General features: G+C 36.6%; 1 protein-coding gene across 11 annotated transcripts in view; it reads left to right on the top strand.

The window, feature by feature from the left end:
* svila (supervillin a) overlaps window positions 1–2,536 on the top strand; it is a 65,578-nt gene extending 63,042 nt beyond the window's left edge. For all 11 annotated transcript variants that reach the window (XM_063002960.1, XM_063002951.1, XM_063002954.1 and 8 more), the window contains one exon: window positions 1,650–2,536. In XM_063002960.1, coding sequence (XP_062859030.1) covers window positions 1,650–1,736 — 87 coding nt within the window. In that variant the 3' untranslated portion in view covers window positions 1,737–2,536. The remainder of the gene's footprint in view (window positions 1–1,649) is intronic.
* The last annotated feature ends 19,310 nt before the right edge of the window (window positions 2,537–21,846 follow it).

Below are 21,846 nucleotides of genomic sequence, written 5' to 3'. Positions count from 1 at the left end.
CTTGTGTGTACAATCACTCATTTCTCTTGCTTGTATCACATTCCTTACAATATTGCCTTTATTAATCTAAGTGTGGGTGTGTCACGTAAAACAATAATATTTTAATCTTAATGCATGTGTTTCTCACATTTGTTCTCACCGTTGATTTAATAATAATAAAAATAATAATAATTACATTTTACTATGTGAAAAAGTAGCTTTTTTGTACTTAGTTTGTGTTTAATGCTCACATATCTTGTATGTGTGCACCAGGCATAACATGAACTCTTATGTACATATGTACATTTCCAGACATGCTACAAAAAAGCTACTGTAGATATGCTTATATTGTTAAATTTTACATCTATTTAAAACAACAGTGGCAATTGCTGCATTAACATATCATATAAAAAGCATTTTTTAATAGTGTTGCTCTGAGAAACACTGATGTTAATCTTTCATAGGAAATGTCTCTTTGTCCTAAAATTTGAAAGATAGTTTATTACCAGTGATATAAAAGTATTATTTTATTATAACTGGTAATTGACATGAAAGGCATCATTGTGTGCAATATGAAAGCCTGTTCAATGTTGGTTTTTGCATGAGTGTACCCATGAGTATGTTTTATGCCAGTGCTTTATGGCAGTTATACCGACTGACATAACAGTTAATTACCAGCGGCCCTCTAGTCATTCTTTAGCTGTCAATCACAACTTTTAACAAGAAATTAAGTCACAAAGTACATGGCATAAAACATATGCTAATTTGAGTACACATAACACATTGTATTAATGTCTACACAACATATTCTTTGGGTTGTAAACCATTTTCAGCACAGCAGTTAAATCGATGTTCACGTTAATGGTTTTACCACTGCATCTGGGAATTTTAAACTGTCTGCATGTACTGGGTACTTTATTAGGCATATCTATTTATGTGGTACATCTTGTAAACTATATGATACTGATATAAAGGTTATATCAGTAAGTGCTTATATAATTAAAATGGGCATTTAGCGGGAACTGTGGAAGTAATGCAAGATTAAAATGACTAAGAAAGATCTTGATAGAGCTCCTTATATGCTGACCAAACAGACATAACACACCCAAATTTAAGGACCTGCAGTAAGGTTGTTAAGCATGGGGGTGATTCATTTGTCTTTATCATTGTGTGGAAGCTAGTGGCACAGGAAATATTGTTAAAGTATGAATTCAGTAGTGTGTCCAAAACTCAGGTCCTGCCACATTTTTTTATGAATTAATAAAAGTTTAAAACTAAAGTAAAACTTTGCTGCTATTTTGTTTCCTCATACAGAAAAAAACAGGCAATTATGATTAAATAAGGGTAGTTTTGGGTAGTAAAATAAAAGATGGTTAGAGATGCATAGTCCTAATGACCACCTCTTGTAACCAGTTAAAATACTAGACAGTTAATCATGATGTTTTTATTTAAAGCGACTTAGAATTGTGAAAGATACAGTTCAAGCAATTGAGAGTTAAGGACTTATAGATGCTTAGGGGCCTAACAGTGGCAACTTGGCATTGGTGGGGTTTGAACCAGCATGCTTCTGATTACTAGTCCTCTGATTACTACTATCTTAACCACTTGTATTTTAATCAGACATTGACTTCTCTCAGGTTTTACAGTGTGTTTCTGTTGTACTTGTACAGAAAGCTCTGGAGATGAAGAGGAGTGAGTTTGAAACACTGCCGAGTTGGAAGCAGGTGAATGTGAAGAAGGCTAAAGAATTGTTCTAGTGGGAGTTGGAAAGTGAGTGTGTTAAGCAGATGGACCTGTGGTCACTGTAGTAACGTTAAGGATGATGGGATATGCATGTTGAGTGATTGTACACTCCCGTTCTGTCTGCACTCTATGAATGCATATCTGAGTGTGCTGGTGCAAGTCTATCAAAAAGGAGAAAAATAAAAGAAGTTGATTTTGCTGGAGATCAGCAGAGGTTTACCAGCCTCTTGTAGCATATCTTTTCTTTTGCTTTTTTCTGTTAAGTATTCTTTTTTCCTCACATTTTCTGATTGTAAAAAGCTGTAACATATTGTAATGTCTCTTGATTTAGATTTCCATCTTCCAGTGTTATTTTTAAATTTGTGTGTTCTTTCTATAAGGTCATTCCACTACATGTCTGTGTAGCAGAAGACATGCTACCATCTAGTTCCCTTTAAAAACTGAAAATATTCAGCCAGTTTAAGCAATGACCTCCTCGCACCAGCAGACTGTTTAATATAACAACCTTACAGTATCTGGCGGTTCTATACAGTAAAAAGTGAAAACAGATAGTTGGAATGATCACAGTAATGTAGTGATAAAGCCCAACTTTCTACATCACAAGTTCTCCTGTTCTACAGGTGCTGAGGTGTGTGTGGGTGTGTGTTACAAGTTTAATAAATTGTTTTCTGAGGTGAATCAGACCTTTTTGCTCAGATTCTACAGTGTATAGTGCCTTGGCGTTCATGTACAGTTTATATAATGAAATATGATAATCCAATATTTTAAGATGTTGTGAATATATAAATAATAAAATATGAAAATAAACACTGAACCAATGAAGTCTGCAGTTAATGTTGTGGTCCTGGTTTTATTTCGTTTTAGTATTTTTTTTTTTCTAATTAGCAATTTAAAATGATGGTTAATTTTTATTTTTACTATTGTTTCCTTAAACGGTTTGCCCAGGACCGAAGTGGTCTGTAATTTTGTAATTGAAGAAGCTTGGCACAAACCTGAACCGTCCTAGATTGGGCATTAAGCAAAATTGGGCTTTTGAACAAGAAAGATAATGGTCAGAACGGTAAGAAGGTACCCAATAGTCACTTCAAATGTCCAAAAAGGACTCCAAAAGTCCTGTGCAGAGATAGGAGAACCTGTTGTACCAACAACCATCTTTGCATTTCTTCCTAAATCAGGCCTTTATGGCAGAGTGGTAAAACGGATACCACTGTAAAAAATAGGGCAGAACAATATGTAGAATCACGTGCGTGCAAATGCAGCAGTGTCATTTCGATAATAAACATAATCTAGGTTGTAAATACATGTACTAATAATTTGTGAAAATGGGTTGTGTAGTGATACTTTATGGTCAATAGGGGGAGACATACAATACTAAATAAGCTTAAATAAGCAAGGTGTCTGCAGCGACTTATAAAGCCAAATCTGATAATGGTGTGAGAATTTGAGGTAAACAGCATGAATCCATGAACCTAACCTTAATTGTGTCAAGAGTTTAGGCTGCTGTTGGTGATATTTCCTCAGCATAAATTAAGCCACTTTATACCAATTTACTATGGACTAAATGTCACAGCCCATCTGAGCAATTAAAAATTTTATAATGACTTTACAACATATTTACTGTCCCATGTTACAAAGCATGTTTTTTATCTTAAACTAGTTTCTTAAACATTAGTTCAGTCTACTTCAGTGGCCCCAGTCACCAGATCATATAATACACATATAAAAAGCATCTCTGAAATGTGGTAAAACGAGAGCCTTGTGCAGCTGAAAAATATTCAGTAACTTTGTAATGCAGTTATGTGAAATCTGATCTATTCTAATGTTTCTTGTTAACCAACACGTGTTTTGGCAAGTTCATTGGTTGAACTATTTGCCTGGTGAGCTAGCTTTATTATTTGTTTATATTTGTATAGGTATTTAAATAGTTTAAATGCTGTTACATGATCTTTTTTTATTATAAATAAAAATACAATCGAGTTGGTCAGCAAACATGTGTCTGTTAAATAATGGTTTAAGAGAATAAACCACATTCTTTTTTTTTTGCTATTTTGAAATGGCAAAAAAAGGAAGCCACTAATGAGAACGGATTTAAAAATTTAAAAACTAGAGGTATTTGCTCTTGTTTATCCATATTTGGAGTTTTAAATTAAATTATCCAGGTGAAAATGATAATATTAGATAATATTTACCCAAGCATGTGCCACATGTGCTCTGTGATCAGGTTTCCAATCTCTACATAGGCAAGCACAGCAGGAAAGGGGGGTGACCTAATGTTTGGCAGGTATCTCTTTAATGCTCTTAGCCATCTGCCAATCTCATGTCTGCTCTCCACAAGAACATAATGTTTCCTATTAGTGTGTAAAATTCACCTCGGCCTGGCTGAGAAGAAGATCTGCTGTTTTTTGAATACACAGTTAGCATGCTTGGCTAACGGCCACTGTGCTGCCACTGTACTGCTTACTGCTAAATGGATTACTCAGGGGTGTCCAAAGTTTTCTTGTTGGGGGCCAGATGAAGTAAAATACACACACACACATATCTTTTATATACAGTGTATCACAAAAGTGAGTACACCCCTCACATTTCTGCAGATATTTAAGTATATCTTTTCATGGGACAACACTGACAAAATGACACTTTCACACAATGAAAAGTAGTCTGTGTGCAGCTTATATAACAGTGTAAATTTATTCTTCCCTCAAAATAACTCAATATACAGCCATTAATGTCTAAACCACCGGCAACAAAAGTGAGTACACCCCTAAGAGACTACACCCCTAAATGTCCAAATTGAGCACTGCTTGTCATTTTCCCTCCAAAATGTCATGTGATTTGTTAGTGTTACTAGGTCTCAGGTGTGCATAGGGAGCAGGTGTGTTCAATTTAGTAGTACAGCTCTCACACTCTCTCATACTGGTCACTGAAAGTTCCAACATGGCACCTCATGGCAAAGAACTCTCTGAGGATCTTAAAAGACGAATTGTTGCGCTACATGAAGATGGCCAAGGCTACAAGAAGATTGCCAACACCCTGAAACTGAGCTGCAGCACAGTGGCCAAGATCATCCAGCGTTTTAAAAGAGCAGGGTCCACTCAGAACAGACCTCGCGTTGGTCGTCCAAAGAAGCTGAGTGCACGTGCTCAGCGTCACATCCAACTGCTGTCTTTGAAAGATAGGCGCAGGAGTGCTGTCAGCATTGCTGCAGAGATTGAAAAGGTGGGGGGTCAGCCTGTCAGTGCTCAGACCATACGCCGCACACTACATAAAATTGGTCTGCATGGCTGTCACCCCAGAAGGAAGCCTCTTCTGAAGTCTCTACACAAGAAAGCCCGCAAACAGTTTGCTGAAGACATGTCAACAAAGGACATGGATTACTGGAACCATGTCCTATGGTCTGATGAGACCAAGATTAATTTGTTTGGTTCAGATGGTCTCAAGCATGTGTGGCGGCAATCAGGTGAGGAGTACAAAGATAAGTGTGTCATGCCTACAGTCAAGCATGGTGGTGGGAATGCCATGGTCTGGGGCTGCATGAGTGCAGCAGGTGTTGGGGAGTTACATTTCATTGAGGGACACATGAACTCCAATATGTACTGTGAAATACTGAGCAGAGCATGATCCCCTCCCTCCGGAAACTGGGTCGCAGGGCAGTGTTCCAGCATGATAATGACCCCAAACACACCTCTAAGACGACCACTGCTTTATTGAAGAGGCTGAGGGTAAAGGTGATGGACTGGCCAAGCATGTCTCCAGACCTAAACCCAATCGAACATCTTTGGGGCATCCTCAAGCGGAAGGTGGAGGAGTGCAAAGTCTCGAATATCCGCCAGCTCCGTGATGTCGTCATGGAGGAGTGGAAAAGCATTCCAGTGGCAACCTGTGAAGCTCTGGTAAACTCCATGCCCAGGAGAGTTAAGGCAGTTCTGGGAAATAATGGTGGCCACACAAAATATTGACACTTCAGGAACTTTCATTAAGGGGTGTACTCACTTTTGTTGCCGGTGGTTTAGACATTAATGGCTGTATATTGAGTTATTTTGAGGGAAGAATAAATTTACACTGTTATATAAGCTGCACACAGACTACTTTTCATTGTGTCAAAGTGTCATTTTGTCAGTGTTGTCCCATGAAAAGATATACTTAAATATCTGCAGAAATGTGAGGGGTGTACTCACTTTTGTGATACACTGTACATATACAAACATGGGCTTGTAATTAAAGACTTGTAATTAAATAATATAATAATAGACCTACTTGATTACTAAAATTTACATTTGAGTGAATTATCTATCTTTGACAGTGTTGTGTAACTTATAATATAGCTAATTTTACTCAATAAAAAGGTTATTACACTTCTTTAAATTAAACGTACATACTTCCCTCTGAACTCTGAAATATTCATTTTCCACAGCACACCTGAAATCTTCTGCATTTGCTGTCTCTTTTTTGTTTTTTTAGGAGCCGCAATGTTTATCCAAAAACTCAGGAACGTTAATGTATGTGTAATGTTAATGTTTCGAGTTGAGGGAAATAACATGGGCAGCATTTTAGATTTGTTTTATGCGATAGCGACACAGAGTTCCAATAATTCAAGCAGTTTTTTTTTCAAAACCTGCTTAATAGCGTGCCAACTTAAATTTTATTCCTAAATTACCTCACAAGCTGGTTCAGAAATGGTAACGGGCCACAAATGGCCCGCGGGCTGTAGTTTGGACATCCCTGGATTAAGCAAAAGGTATCAGCGATAACAGCACAGGTAAAGGTAAAAGAAAGAAAACCTAGATCTTCAAAAACCATTACTGCATAATTGGGCTTTTCATTCTATACAGGACTTACTTGTTTAGGAACAAATTTACTTAGTATTTGAATTGTATCATAATGCACTGCTGTACGAAATAGATATTTTTGTTCAATGAAACGATTTAAATTATTTGTTTTTTTGTAATAAACCCACCTCCAGTTGCCCACCACCTGGCATCATTAGATGGTTGAATTAACTAATCAACATCCATAAACACTGTGCATTGATTGATTGCTTATAACTTACCTATTTATTTCTCTTTTCTATTTTTTCCATATCATACTTTCATTAATGTCACTTTGCTTGCTTTTTCCAAAGTAATTAGTCAAAAACGTGGTAAACAAAATGCCAAAAACACCACATAAATAACTACTAGGGATGTAACAATACACTCTACTCACAATGCGATACGATTTACAATACTGAGTTCACGATACGATTTTATATGAATTATGACAAAGTTTTCTTTTATTATTTCTCTTTAAAATAAAAGAAAATATTGTGTTTATGCTTATCTTTTATTTATCTATATAATAAATGCCCTTTTATTTCTAAGGTAGGTGCAAATTTTGCAAAACATTGCTGGTTTAACTTTTTGCGTAAAAAAAAAATTTGCGCCAGTGCCCTCTGCTGTTTAAAGTGAATATCGATTCATCTTAAATGAATAAACGATTCAAATCGTGACAAACGTGCACCAATTTTTAACTGTCTTGTGGTGCATCGTTACAGCCTTAATAACTACATTGAAGTGATTTAAATTTAAACAACATATATATGTTTGCTGGAAGCCAATGTATATCTTTAATTCATAATATCTAGGGAGAGTGATGATCTAGTCGGTAGAATCCTGGCTCTGCCATGCAGCCACTGTTGGGCCTTTGAGCTCTCTTAGCTCTTAGCTCCAGAGGCACTGCACAATGACTGATCCCAGCTTCCAAGTCATGGTATGCAGAAGAAACTTTTATTGTACTGCAAATGTCTATATGTGTGTATATATAACAAATAAAGGCATACCATTGCAGATTATTATTATTATACTCCCAAGTAATTCATGAAGGAAACCATATTACTACAGTCAGTCACTCGGTAAAAATGGTTACATTTAGTACTCACATTACATAGCTATATAACAGGACCATGTGCATCCTGTGGTGGAGGAGGTTATCATATACCAACATTGCAATACTCCCATATACTATTCAATTTAAGAATGGTTTGGAAAAAAAAAGGTTGAAAAAGATCAAACAACTGCCTCAATGACTAGATTTAAACATGGTCCAACCTCCCACCAACAGTTGGCAATATTTAAAAAAACTAAAACTCTAATTAAAAGTCTGTATTAGGACTTGATATAAGTATTTTATAAGAATCTCTGTTTTGTGTCTATACTTTTCCTGTATGCATTATGAATTAAGAAAAGCCTAGAGCTAGAGTCTATTTATGCTTTGTGGCCCATGTTTCCAGGTGCTGCCGGTCAACTGTGACTCTTAATAGGGTGATTCAGTTACGAAAAATTATTAAATAAGTAAATTAATTAACAAATAAAACTAATTCAAGTAGCAGTAAATAAAATAAATCACAGTATATATTTAATATAACTGGTCTGTTGCTGCCCTTGCACCTACTCAGCATGTCAAGAATAGTAAAAATATATAATCAACTGGCAGCTGATGGAGTTTATTACTATTGTTCTGTTTGAGCAGTCAGATTTGAAGCTGTGCAGAAGAATGCAGGAAATAATAAATAACGTTTAGTTTGTACACATGCATAAGGGAGTGTGGGTATGCATGGGTAGAGCGGTCAGGTGTTTAGATGTACAAGTGAACAGGGAGACAAACAGAAACACAATGCTCAGTATCCAGGCGGAGGCAGTGAGTCAGATGTGTTCAATTCTCTGGAAGCTTTCTGCAGAAAAGCCAAATCCAAGGAAACAAAACAACATTCTCAACTCAGGTTTACACACAGAGACATGATCTGTTCTAATTTAACCTGAACATGCTGTTTTTTCAGTTGTCCCAGTAAGTATACTAGCAGCTTGCCTGATATATTTCAGCCTATTTGTAATTTATTTATTTATTGTTGTGTTCAGAAATGACACAGTTCCATGTAAAGTAGGATGTGACACAGGTGATGGTCAGGGAATGTAACGCAATTCTCATGCCTTATTCCTGTATTTACCTTTTTTGCCACATTAAATACCTACCCAGACTTCTCAGAGACTTGTACTACCAGCAGTTGCAGCTGTGATTAATGTGTTGCATCTTAAAAACCATTTTATTTTTTATGACTCATATATGCCTTCTAGGATTTTTTTTCCTCACCACTGTTGCCTTTAGCCTCTTTATTTGGAGTTTGTTTGTAGTGTGTTACAACAATTTTATTGCTAAAAAAGCACAATATAAATTTAACTGAATTAAATTATGCAGTGGCTATAATACACTTTAACCTGCTCTGTAATTTTTATAGTTTACACAGAATGCAATTTACATGTTGCATTTAAAAGACAAGAGCCACTCATGATAAACTGATATTTCAGCATCAATTTTGTTATTTTTTTCGGAAATAATAAATTAGGCACATTTGTAGAATACAACATAAATCAGACAGGTAATTTCTTTAGCAAATCTTGGTTTCATCAGCTTTTCTATTATTGAGACTTTTTAATGGTTTGGGAATTGAGGACTCTAATGTTTGTCCATTTTTGTTTAATATGAGACATTAGATGCTCAAAACTCGCTGTTTTCTGATTCTGCTTGTGATGCTGCACCATACATTTTCAATAGCAGACAGATCTGGACTGCAGTCAGGCCAGTCAAGCCAAACAATTTGTGTCTACAGTTTAAGCATATACAGAATAAAGGCTGGCATTGTCTTGGCAGTGAAATAATCAAGGACTTCCTGGGAAAAGACGTAGCCTTGATGGCAGCATGTGTCTCTCTAAAAATCCAATAAATGCCTCAATGGTACCTTCACACATATGCACATCACCCATGCCATGGGCATAATGTTGGTATTTGTACCATTCACGGATAAAAGTCTGGTTGGTCCTTTTTATAATTGGCAAAGAGAGCTCAACGTCTGAATTGACCTGAACAAAAACAAGCTTATCTGTGGATTCTCCTTTTAAACCCAATCATGATCCCCTCACCTGATACCAATTCACCTGCTTATTGTGGAACTTAAACATTATCAAAACCTTTCACTCTTTTTTTCTACTTTTTAATTTGCTTTACAAAATGTCCCAACTTTTTTGAAAATGTGGTTTGTACATTAAAACCTTTTTATTTATAATGAATCAATGTAGGGTGGCACTGTGGCTCAGTGGGTAGCACTGTTGCCTCACAGCAAAAAGGTCCTGGGCTTGATCCCCAGGTGGGGCGGTCCGGGTCCTTTCTTTGCGGAGTTTGCATGTTCTCCCCGTGTCTGTGTGGGTTTCCTCCGGGAGCTCCGGTTTCCTCCCACAGTCCAAAAACATGCAGTCAAGTTAATTGGAGACACTGAATTGCCCTATAGGTGAATGGGTGTGTGTATTCACGTGTCTGCCCTGTGATGGACTGGTACCCCGTCCAGGGTGTTACTGTGTGCCTTGCGGCCATTTAAAAGCTGGGATAGGCTCCAGCACCCCTCCATGACCCTAACTGGATAAGTGGTTAAGACAGTGAGTGAGTGAGTGAGTGAGTGAGTGAGAGTGAATCAATGTACATTTGTCAGCCAGAAACTATAGTTTTCTGCGGCCATGGTATAAGAAGAAGAATAAATAGCAAAATGACGACTATAAAGCAAAAGCTATGTACATAAATGAGTGTAAGTAAAAGACTTTCGTGATTTTACCTTCACAAGATACCATTAGGTAACACAAGCATCCTTTTTAATATTCCTGCCAGCTGGAAGCTGAGAGTAAAATGTGCTAACATCTGGCCCTTGTCTGCTCCCCTAATTACTTTTTAATAAATGGTGCTAATGAAGCCTTATCTTCTGCCTAAACAAACAAAGTCAAATTTCCTATTAATGAGGGGCTGTCACATTTCCCATCCACACCCACAAGCCTAATGCCATATTGCTAGCAGATAACTACATAATAGAGGACAATACTGCAAAGGTATTGTCTTATTCTTACATTCTTCTCTTCCCTCCTCAGCGACTTACTTTCTCCCCCAGGTCTCCAGCACATAAATACATACAAATGCTGTTAAATCTCACCATCCATAAAAAATATAAAAGTGCCCATTTTGGTTAAATCTATGTCTTTGCACAACTGTCTTTGATTTTCCACCGAAATCAGAAGCATATGACTATTTGCATGGACTTCCAGGTACACACACATGCACACACCCTTCTCCTGGGGGCAGGAAATAAAAGACAGAATGGGAAAATGGTATTTTGGATAGGAGCTGGGGTGAATATATGTTCTCTTTTATTCACAGTGATATCTTTTTGGATAATTCATCCACAAACATTTTTCTAAAGCATAAGCGGTGCTCTGTTTTTAAATGTGTAATTTCTGGTCTTTTTAGAACAGTGTTGGCTTTAAGAGATTACAATATCTACCTAATATACTTTATTTTACTATGTGTTTTTGCTGTAATCATGAATTAAAGACTTTTTATACACTATACTGTGGTCTGAACAACATTATTATTATATGGAGTTGTTAACTCAGTGTGACCAAATTAAGAAATCTGAACTACTGTAACTTTGTTTATTTATTCATTGATTCATTCACTCATTTTCACTAACCACTCCATCCTGGTGAATGCCCTAGTGAAGGGGTCAGCAACCTTTTTTGTACTCTGTGCCGATTAAAAAAAAAATGAAGATGAAGTACTACGTGTGCCATGGAATACATCAGTCATATGACACAAACTGTTGCTATGTATGTGACATAAACCAATTAGTCTTGTTGAATTGAACGAACATCCACTTTTGTGCGTTTAGCAGCCATGCTATGCTAAGTTTGCACGAAATAGAAAGCTGACTCACTCCCGACACCTTGATTAATGGTGGAGGCGGTTAAGGTGCAGTAATTTATGGTTGTTAAGGTTAATCAAGGTGTCGAGAGTGAGCATATGGCATTGGGTGTAAGGACGGATCCAACCAATAAGGTGCAGCCCTGAGCATAAAATACTTTTTTTTTTTACTCTTAACAATCAGCGTGCCAGGCAAACTGCTTCATGTGCCAGCTTTGGCACGCGTGCCATACGTTGCTGACCCCTGTCCTAGTGGGTCCAAAAGCCACCCTGAAACATTGAGCTCAAAGCAGAAATGCACTCTGTATAGGGCAGCAACACATCACAGGGCACCACATAGGGACACACTCTCACACATCCAGGAGCAATTTAAAGCATCCAACTTCTGTGTGTTTTAGAAGGTGGTTGAAAATTGGAGTACCAAGAAAAAAAATCCATGTGGACACAGTGAGAACATGCAAAACTTTACACCAGAGGCGTAGATCAAACCCAGGTTCTGTTTGACACTTAACTGTACTTTGTCAGGTGCTTTCGTTATTCACTTACTGTACATTAATTACAGTACTTACCACATATACTTGCATAGTATGCAATTCTCTGTATTATATAGCCAGAGTCTATGAGCCAGTCCTGTAGGGTTATAAAGATATAACTTTTTTACATTATTATATTATTTCATTAAAACAATTTCCAAGTCTAGTTCAAATATAATTGTGACTAAACTGTGTTAGTTTGTTGTTTGTATTATTTTTTACATTTTATTTATTTAATTTTTAATAGGCTGAGTCAAATGCATTAAGCATTATTAATATGATGGGGCACAAAGTACTAGAATGTAATTAACTTGGTCTAATTCCTTATTAGTCATTATGAATTATTATGGCAGGTGAATCCTCTGTGCCAATTTAATTAAGGCTAGATTAACTGCACCTGTTAAAAAGCACACAAAACAGTGGTCTCTTGCCATGGCTGGAAGGAAAACCCAAAACGTTACCTTATTCTAGTAACAGCAAAAACTACCATGAATTTAAAAGCTTCTAGAACACTGGTGAAACTGTATACAGTGTCTTAGAGAATACCATGTATTTATTTATTTATTAGGATTTTATCATCATTTTTACACTTTGCGGTTACATTCATGACAGGAACGGTAGTTACTCATTACACAAGATTCATCAGTTCACAAGTTTAATGTTAAACACAGTCATGGACAATTTTGTATTTCCAATTTACCTCACTTGCATGTTTTTGGACTGTGGGAGAAACCCAGAGCTCCCAGAGGAGCTCCCCGCAGACACGGGGAGAACATGCAAACTCCACACAGAAAGGACCTTTACCGCCTCACCTGGGGATCGAACCCAGGACCTTCTTGCTGTGAGGTGACAGTGCTACCCACTGAGCCACTGTGCTGCCCGAGAATACCATGTAAAAAGTAGGTCTGGGGAAATTGGAGTATCTGGATGAAACCCATGCAGCCACAAGGAAAATATATATTTGAGATGTGTACTAGTTTTTAATATAGAATCATAAAGCAAAAAAGAACACCAGTAGATTTATTTTGGCTCAGTTGTGTATGGATAGACTCACTTTACACTGTCATATTTCCACACGGACCTCACAGCTACACAGAGACATCTACCAAACCTAATCTAATCCTCTGTCTGTAAAATGTCAGATTAAATTAAAAACAAATGATGAATTCAGTTTTCTCTGGCAAAGGAAAAAGTCCAAAAAGAAGAAAAGAACAAATACCTTCTTCTTTATCTAGAGACAACCTCAGGTGTAAGAGCAGCAGGAGAGAAGGCTTTACTTACAACAGAATGTCAGTTCAGCTCATGCTCAAACAAGCTCTGAATCTCTCCTTTGGCTTTCTCTTCTCCAGACACTGCTGGAAGTATATGTTGGGCCAAAACCCATCCATGGTACAGCATGTTATTCAGCCCTGATGCTTGATATGTGAAATACAACACTGAATGCTAAATGTATGGAGGATATCAGCTGGTCTCGATCCCTCTACACTGGTGTCAAAGTAGGGGTCAAAAAATTGGATGGACGAGCCCAGTCTGGCTGCTTGGTATTGCTCAGTGTATGGTGCTCTTGCCTGAAGTTCGGCCCTTGTGGTTCAACCTGCAAGAGAAGCAAAAATGAAAACTACCAGATCAGTCAAATATGCCTCAGTCCTAACTCAATTGAAAGCCATGAAAAGACCAAAAGTATACCAGGTTAGTATAAACATTACTTTAATTTATGTATTTATGCATTTTCTCCCCTTTTTCTCCCGATTTAGCATAGCCAATTAGTCTTCCGCTGCTGGGAATCCCGATTGCGTTCAAGGAGGGTATATTTGCCTGCTCCACGCCCCTTCCGATGCATGTGCAGTCATCAACCCCTTCTTTTTTGTGTGTTGAGGACTGCACACGTGTCAAAGATCTCAGTCTGCTAACCAGGGTTCTTACACAGCGTTTGAAAACCCCACCCACTAAGTCCGGCCTTTTCCCACACAGCAGACTCGGTGGCTACAGGCACTGCAGATGGTGCCCAACTGACAGATAGCAGAGCCGAGATTTGAACCATGGTGTTCAGAATCGCAGCGCTGGTGTGCTAGCGGATTATCCCGCTGCGCCACCTGGGCACCTACTATAGCTAGAATTTAACATTGTTTACAATTGTAAATAGTATTCTTGGTCACCTATTCTTAATCTTAATTGCAAGTCTTGGTCATGTCTTGGGCTTAATTTTATGGGCATTTGTCTTATTTCGGCATCGACCAAGATGTACTTGAGTATAACAGTATACTGTGACTAAGCAATCTTGAACTGTAGCAGATGGTCAGTGAGCTGTACGGTTAAAAACTAAGCTATTGATATTAAATCAGTCTACTTTAATTGTCAATTAGGATTCATTACAGACATGCACGATAGGTCCTAGCCCCTTCTCTTGTACAAAGAGACAGATGAAAGGGTGTGTAATTTATATCAGTTCTAGCTCGATCTGAACCACATGTTGGCGCTACTCTAGGATCCCTTTGCCAGATATGGCATCAATGATCTGTGGTTTACACAGCCAGCGCTCTGTACAAAAAGCCTTGCCAGCACAGTGATTGATGCATGAGGTGTTCTCTACTTGGATGGAGTACAGGTTGGGGAGTTTTCCCATGTGTTGCTTAGAGTGTATAAGCAAAGGCTTTGCCTTTTTAAAAATGAAATGTCAAGTGATTTTCAGGATTTGTTTTTGCACACTGTTGAATGATCAATTATTTAAAACACATGCACATGCTATTATGAAATGGATACATTAAGGACTAAGAAAGTAAGAAATTTTATTTTAAATCATAAAAGTATTGCTTAATTGTTAACATGTATGGAAATGTAATTCCAAATATAATTCGTTTAAAAATCAGTCTATAATATGTGAGAAATAACACAAAATAAATTTTGAAAATCTAAAGAAAACTAGAGTTTACAAAAACTCTAATACCTAACTATTATTAAATGCACATGCCCCTAAATCCCCCAAATTCTACTGCAGTAAAATCCAGCATGCTTCTGTAATAAAAGCAACCCCATGGGCGGAATACTCCAGAAAGCTTTGTCAGTAAACACAGTTCATTGCTGAATCTAAACAAGACCAAATATTTTTTTTATATTCTCATAAAGTCTACCTGTTCCGACTAACTGTTACCAAATAACTTTTTTTCATCCCAATATAAATATCATTAAGTGAGACAGATGACCAGTGGACCTGACAGATAAAAAACATTTAAATCCTAAACATTGATGGTAGCTAAGGTTGGTACCTTGCTTTAAAAGAAAAAAAAGACCTGAGAATTATTTCCTTTTAAAATAATGCGTCAAATGAAAGAAATGTGCTTTTAATTTTGAACATATGGAATTTGAGCCAGATGTTTTTGGGAGTCCCTTTGGACCAAAGTGTGCTCCTGAAACTGGAACCTGTAGTACCAGGTTTAGATTTAAAAATCTTATTTTCATTACAAGTTTGTTGCATTTCTGACTGCAGTTGTATAAAGAATTTACTTATTTAAAAAGAAAAAAGAAAAACTCAGGGTCTATAGATTTTTCTATAAGGTTTTTCCAGTTGCATTTTGATAATAATAACTAATAATGACTGAACAAATGATATCACAAAAGGGTTAAAAATATTGAATAGCTGAAGTAAAGCATGACACTCGTAGTATTTTAAGAATTTCTGTTATTTTTCTGTGACTGAATGTGACAAAATTTAAGGCCAACTACTGAGATACTGAAAATTTCAGCTGTGGTCAGCTAGCGTAATACACCACTGTGACAACCAAGCGGCTTGAGAGAATTTTGTGTTCATATGAATCAAAGACTGAGTTTAGAGGAGAAAAAGTAAGCAAGTCCAACATCACTGTACCTATTGTTATGCAGGACAGTGGTAGTATAATGCCCTGGGGCTGGTTTTGCCAGTGTACCTCATGCAAAAAGTGTGTGCTCCTATCATGATATCACTTTTGAACTAGCAGGATTGACACGAGGCTCTTTTCATAGGAACTGAAGTGGACAGCAAAGAAACAAAGGAGTGAAAAGAAAAAACAGGTGGGAGTAACAGTTGTTGCTGTCCCTCACAGTTGCCTGGCTGAAAAAAGAACACCTGTCAGGGGCCAAAGGGGTTCTTCAGAAATGAATGTGGTGTTGGGTAGCATTTAATTCAATTTAAAATGAAGTGGTCACTTCGATTTCACTCTCTGATAGAAGTATGTAGAATTGCTACAATTTAGATAAGTAAAGAAAGTAGGAATGACAAGACTACTTTCACAATATTTTTTGTTGTTCTTACTGTTCTGGTAGAACATTCTATTTATTATTATTATTTAAAAATATATTATAATTGACGTCTTTTTAAACTTTAAGTAAATGTTGTGGACCATCCTTGATAATAACTAGCTATATAAAAAATAAAGGATTAACATTTCATTTCATTTCATTGTTACAGATACATTTTAATACATTTATTGGTAGGTCATGTGATGCAGTGTCTATTAATAAGTAATTCTGTGGGTTTTTTAGCAAAGTTACACATTTTTTTAAGCAAAACATGCAAAAATGTATGACATTGCACTATGACAGAGAGATGTTTAATTATTTTGTTGTTAGGTTAAAAGATGTAAAGCGTCCTTGTGAATAAGTTGTGAAAGACAGAAATCAATAATTGATATATATTCTTAATATTGTCTTAATCACTACATTAACCAAATGAAATGATTTTTTCCATAAAATATTTTAGACCATTTTGAAGTTCTTCTTTGCTTCTGTTTCTGTAGAACTCAAAAAGTGATCAAGTTATTTCTTGTCCCACATGTAGCCTTACTTTTAAGGGTAAATATAATTCTAGACCCATTTTATGTGTGTCATGTGTATGGCTAAAATACTAAACCAAGCTTTTCTTCATGTTTTTAAAGACTTTGCTTTGTGTACATGTCAACAGTCATGCTGGAACAGGAAAGAGCCTTCCCTAAGCTGTTTATACAAAATTGAAAGCATATAATTTATTTTATATAATTAATACATTACACCTGTTAGCAATTGTTAGGGCAGAGACACATGAATTGAATAATTTTAAGAGGTGTCCCAATACTTTTGTCCCAATATAGTGTAAATCATCACTTCTTGTTTGGCACCACAATGCTAGAATAAGCCAATTATTAATGAATGAACAACTAGATTACGTTAAAACATTACTAAATAAATAATTACATAATTTAGCTTTTGGTCTATACCACTAGTCAGAGCTATGCTGTTACTGATAATTAATCAGTACCTTCTGACCAATCAGAATAAAGAATTAATTTATATTATGAACTGCTACACAAAACCTTAACCTAAAATTAAACTAGTGAGAAGGACGTGTTTTCCCATTTAAAGAATTGTCTTAAGAAAAGGTACGTACTATAAACAGTGCTACTTTGACTATATAGGTGTGTCAATCATACAGGGCGGTACAGGTTAGCTGAACTCCACTTATGGGCCACAGCTGCACATGGCTGTTCTAGCAGCTTTGTGATGTCATCTTTAATGGACAGCTTGGCCCACTGGGATATGAGAAATTAGGGAGGAGGTAAACTGATCTTACTCATGTCCACCTGCTGCATGTTTACTAGTTACTTGGATGGTAGAATTTTGTATATAGTTGTGTTTTCAACAGTAAAAGAACAGGAAAGAAGTGTATTTATTACTTTATTATAATGTTTAAATAATGATCTTACAAAACATCTTTGAGGGTAAATGTGTCTTCCAGCAGTTAATGACCAAGTTTTTGAAAAATGATGTATGTGACAGAAGATGGATGTAAGGTGAGTGTGCATTAGATCAGGGCACTATCTGTAACCTAGATTTTGCCAGACTAAAGACGAAAGAGCTCTCCATCAGAGATGTAAGGTGAGACGTTGAGGCAGATGGAGGGGCAACAGGGTCAAGGTGTGTGTGTGTGTGTCTGTCTGGCTGTGAGTGTCTGTGTGTGTGTGTGCCTGCCAAGTTCCTTGCTTTCTTAAATGTTTTTCTGTGATTCTTCAAGAATTCATTTGAACTGAACATTAATCTAAGCTGCATCAGCTTGAGCCAAACGATTGAGGTAAAATCCTGATTAATGAGGGTCACTCATGCACAGAATTGTTCTACAGTAAGGACAGATATAGCACTATTCCCTCAAATAGTGAGGTGTGGTAAGACAGCATAGCATGATACTGGTAGTAATGTGTTTATTAAAATAAAAACAATACAAACATACCACAACCATGCTGAATTTATTCATTTTTACTGTCAGGTTGTTAGGCATACCAAATATGGACACTGCAGACTATTTAATATATAATATTTAATATTTCTTTTTTTTAATGTTTTATGTGGTAAGTGTAAGAGGAAATAATTATATTATCAGATTAAGGATTTGGATTTCTTTTTTATTTTCAGAAGTAATGCTTTAAAAAGTTTCCACACTTTTATATTTTGGTTGGAAATGGTGAGGGGAGTAATAACTGGTCGTGTCTGAGTGACTGAGATAAAGCTTATAGTCCAGATTTAGCACCATCTGATTTCCACCTTTTTGGACTGCTCAAAGAAGCTTTAAGAGGAAGAAGATTTTCATATGATGATGAAAGCAGCGGTGCATCAGTGGCTACACCCTCAACAAAAAACATTTTTTGCTGATAGCATTAAAAAGGTACAACGTATGGAAAATGCATCACAAAGGAAGGTGACTAATAGAGTTTTAAAAGTGCTGAAACTTTTTGAAGAACTCTTGTATCACTATCACACCATTTTAACATGCAATCTACACAGACAGGGGGATGGCCAAAGCTCTGTCATTGATTGGTGCCCGTCTTCCTCTTTTCCTGCCTTGCACCCAATGTTTCTTGGTATAACCAAGAAACTAGGATGGAATGGAATCCTGACTAGGATAAAAAATTTTATAAAAATTAAATGATAAAAATATATAATGCTTAACATGTTTGTAAAAAAGATTTACCAAGGTTTGATGCAAAATGAAGTGCATTTAATTGAATAGAATTGGGTTAATAACTTTGCCTAGTGGAATGCACTAGTGACAGGACTGGAACATATTTTCATAGAGCTTCATCCCAGCAGGAATGATAGAATTAGGGCATAGAAGATATAAATGAAAGGTAACACACTTCTGCTCTTTTTATTTATTTACATGTACAAAGTGCTGACGGTGTGGGGTAAGATCTTTGCTGTCAAACACATATTGGACCAACTGTTTTCCAGTGCTGTTCTCCTCTACGTCTGCACAGTGCTGCTGTTTGATTCAGATCAATGTGATTTCCCTGACACAAATTGTTGTGACCTAGGCATTAATCAAAATATGGAATGTTCTATAGAAGCACCAAAGCAAGAATTGACAAATAGAACATACACTATATGGCCAGAAGTATTTGGACAACTGACCATGAGCTTGTTGGACATCCCATTTCAATAACAAATGTTATTAAAATGGAGTGACCTGTACAATCTGTGCAGCTCTGTGAAATTCAGTTCAAAAACAAACTGAAAGAGTGTCTAGGAGAAACACATTCTTTATTAATTGGGGATGTGACTCTGTTTAAAACCAATCACATTACACATCACATTAAAATTGTACTATGTCTTTGATGCATGTTTTGTTTAGTAATTATGATTGAATAAGTTGACTTCTATGTGTCTATATAAATAGGATAGTGTGATTGCACCCATATAAAAATACATGGGAGTGTGGTCTCTAGACAGGTTAGGAAATGAAATCTGCTAAAACACTGTCATATGTTTAGAGACACAGGAAAGTAGTCCCTGAATTAGAATCGGCATGTTACGAAGAGAAAGAAATAGCTGTTGGAGTGGTTTCTTCATTGTACTGTGGCCACTAAGTCAGAGGTCATACTAAAACTTGCTCGATTACGGACAATATCACTCATGCAACAGCAGTTTCAAATTCAAGGCTGAGCTGTTTTGGGTGATTTATGGATTACACTTGTCCATCCAGACAAATTTCCTTTCAGTAAAAGGTCAGTTTTTTCCTCCTAGTGTTGGGCCTTTGAGGAAGGCCCATAACCCTCTCTGCTCCAGGGGTGCCGTACAGTGGCTGACCCTGTGCTCTGACCCCAGATTCCAGGTATTGTACACCTGTATATGTATAAATGATAAATAATATTCTTCTATTAAACATTTAACATTAAACATGGACACATAAATATATCTAAACTATATACTGTAATTTCAGCCAAGCTTATATGATTTTTCAATAAATCTGTTCTTTCGTCTTTCCCTCTCTGTCTGTCTTTCTCCATCTGCTTCTTTACATTTATTCTACAGGGTCTGATTAAAAATTTAAAGTTTGTAGCACTTTCACTGCCATGAAGTGTAAACCAACCCTGTATTCTCAAATAACACTCTATAATTACACTGCAGTTGCTGTGTGCCGTGTGTGTGGGTTTGTGTGTGTACTATGTTTTAGAATTATTAATGCACTAGCATCCCACTCCCTCCCACACTGAAACACAAGCACACATGCAAACCCATTCTCTTAGCTTTTTCACAATTATTAATGTGCTTAATTGTGCTTCTATCTTTTTATCTGTCTGTAAAAAACTAGAAAAAACGTATTAAAACAGTCACATTAATATTATTAATGTTGTAACTGCCCATCACTGGGTACATACACTTTATGGCCAAAAGTATGATGGCATACCCTCCTAATAAATATGTTTAGCCACAACCATTATATTCTTAATAGTAAGTTAAACAATTTGATCTGATCAATGATGAAGTGATGTGCACAAAGTGAAGTCTATAAAGACCTTCAATGACCAGCACAGATCCCGACCTTAAACCCAGTGAAAACCTTTGAGATAAGATAAGAATTGGACAGCTGATTTAAAGTCAGGCCTCTTCATTATATAAAAAACATTACAAATTGTCTTTTGAATGTTTTTGCACAAGGCACACTTCAAATCCTGTGGTTCTTATTTTAATATGAATACTATACAAATATAAGGCATATCAGGACATATGGGGCAGGGGCTTGACATAACCACTTTTATTTTTGTTAATTTTGTTTAAAATTAATCCACTTCCAGCTCATAGATTAACCTCAAAATTACATACACAATGTCTTTTCTCTTTGTACTTGTAGATGTGGACTAAACTATGTATTAATAAGCATTAACAAAGATATGTTAAAGAAAATAAAATTGACAGTGAAAAGGTGGACAGACACCACAAATTAATTATTTTTGTTGGCATTTACAGTGTTGCCTACACTACGAAATAAATAGCTTTATGTTCCCCTTGATGGGTTAAAATTTATATATTTTCAGTGGGATTCAAGTACAGACCATGCAAACATTAACAAGTTCAAAAGCCTGCATCTAAAGTCTGAGGCACAGTAGTTCTTCTGTTAATCTATACCAGATACCATCACCTTCATATCATCTGACCTCAATGAGTCTTGGCCACCCAACAGCCTGTTTCTGGTTTGTCCCTCCTCAGACCACTGTCGGTGGGCACAGCTGCCTGTGAGCACCTGTTTCTGTTTCAGATTCTTTAAACCAGTCATCTGCCCATAATGATTTGACCTGTCCATATCTGCTTCACTCAACACAGTACTATTAGCAATTTCCATCAGCCCAACAATTAATATATCCATGATATATGATTGGGGATGACCTTAATGTTTTGGCTTGGTGTATGCTTCCATCTAGGGGGCCCCTTCTAGGTTTAGAAGAACAATGCCCTGGCATATTTTGTATCTGATACCACTGCATGGCTTTAAAGTATGTAGAGATGCTAGAATTGGCAGCATGCAGTCCAGACCTATCTCTTATTA

Source organism: Trichomycterus rosablanca, chromosome 10 (assembly GCF_030014385.1).
Source record: "Trichomycterus rosablanca isolate fTriRos1 chromosome 10, fTriRos1.hap1, whole genome shotgun sequence".
In the NCBI taxonomy this organism is placed as follows: domain Eukaryota; kingdom Metazoa; phylum Chordata; class Actinopteri; order Siluriformes; family Trichomycteridae; genus Trichomycterus; species Trichomycterus rosablanca.
Note: the sequence above shows the minus strand (reverse complement) of the source record. Positions and strands in the feature narration are given on the sequence as shown.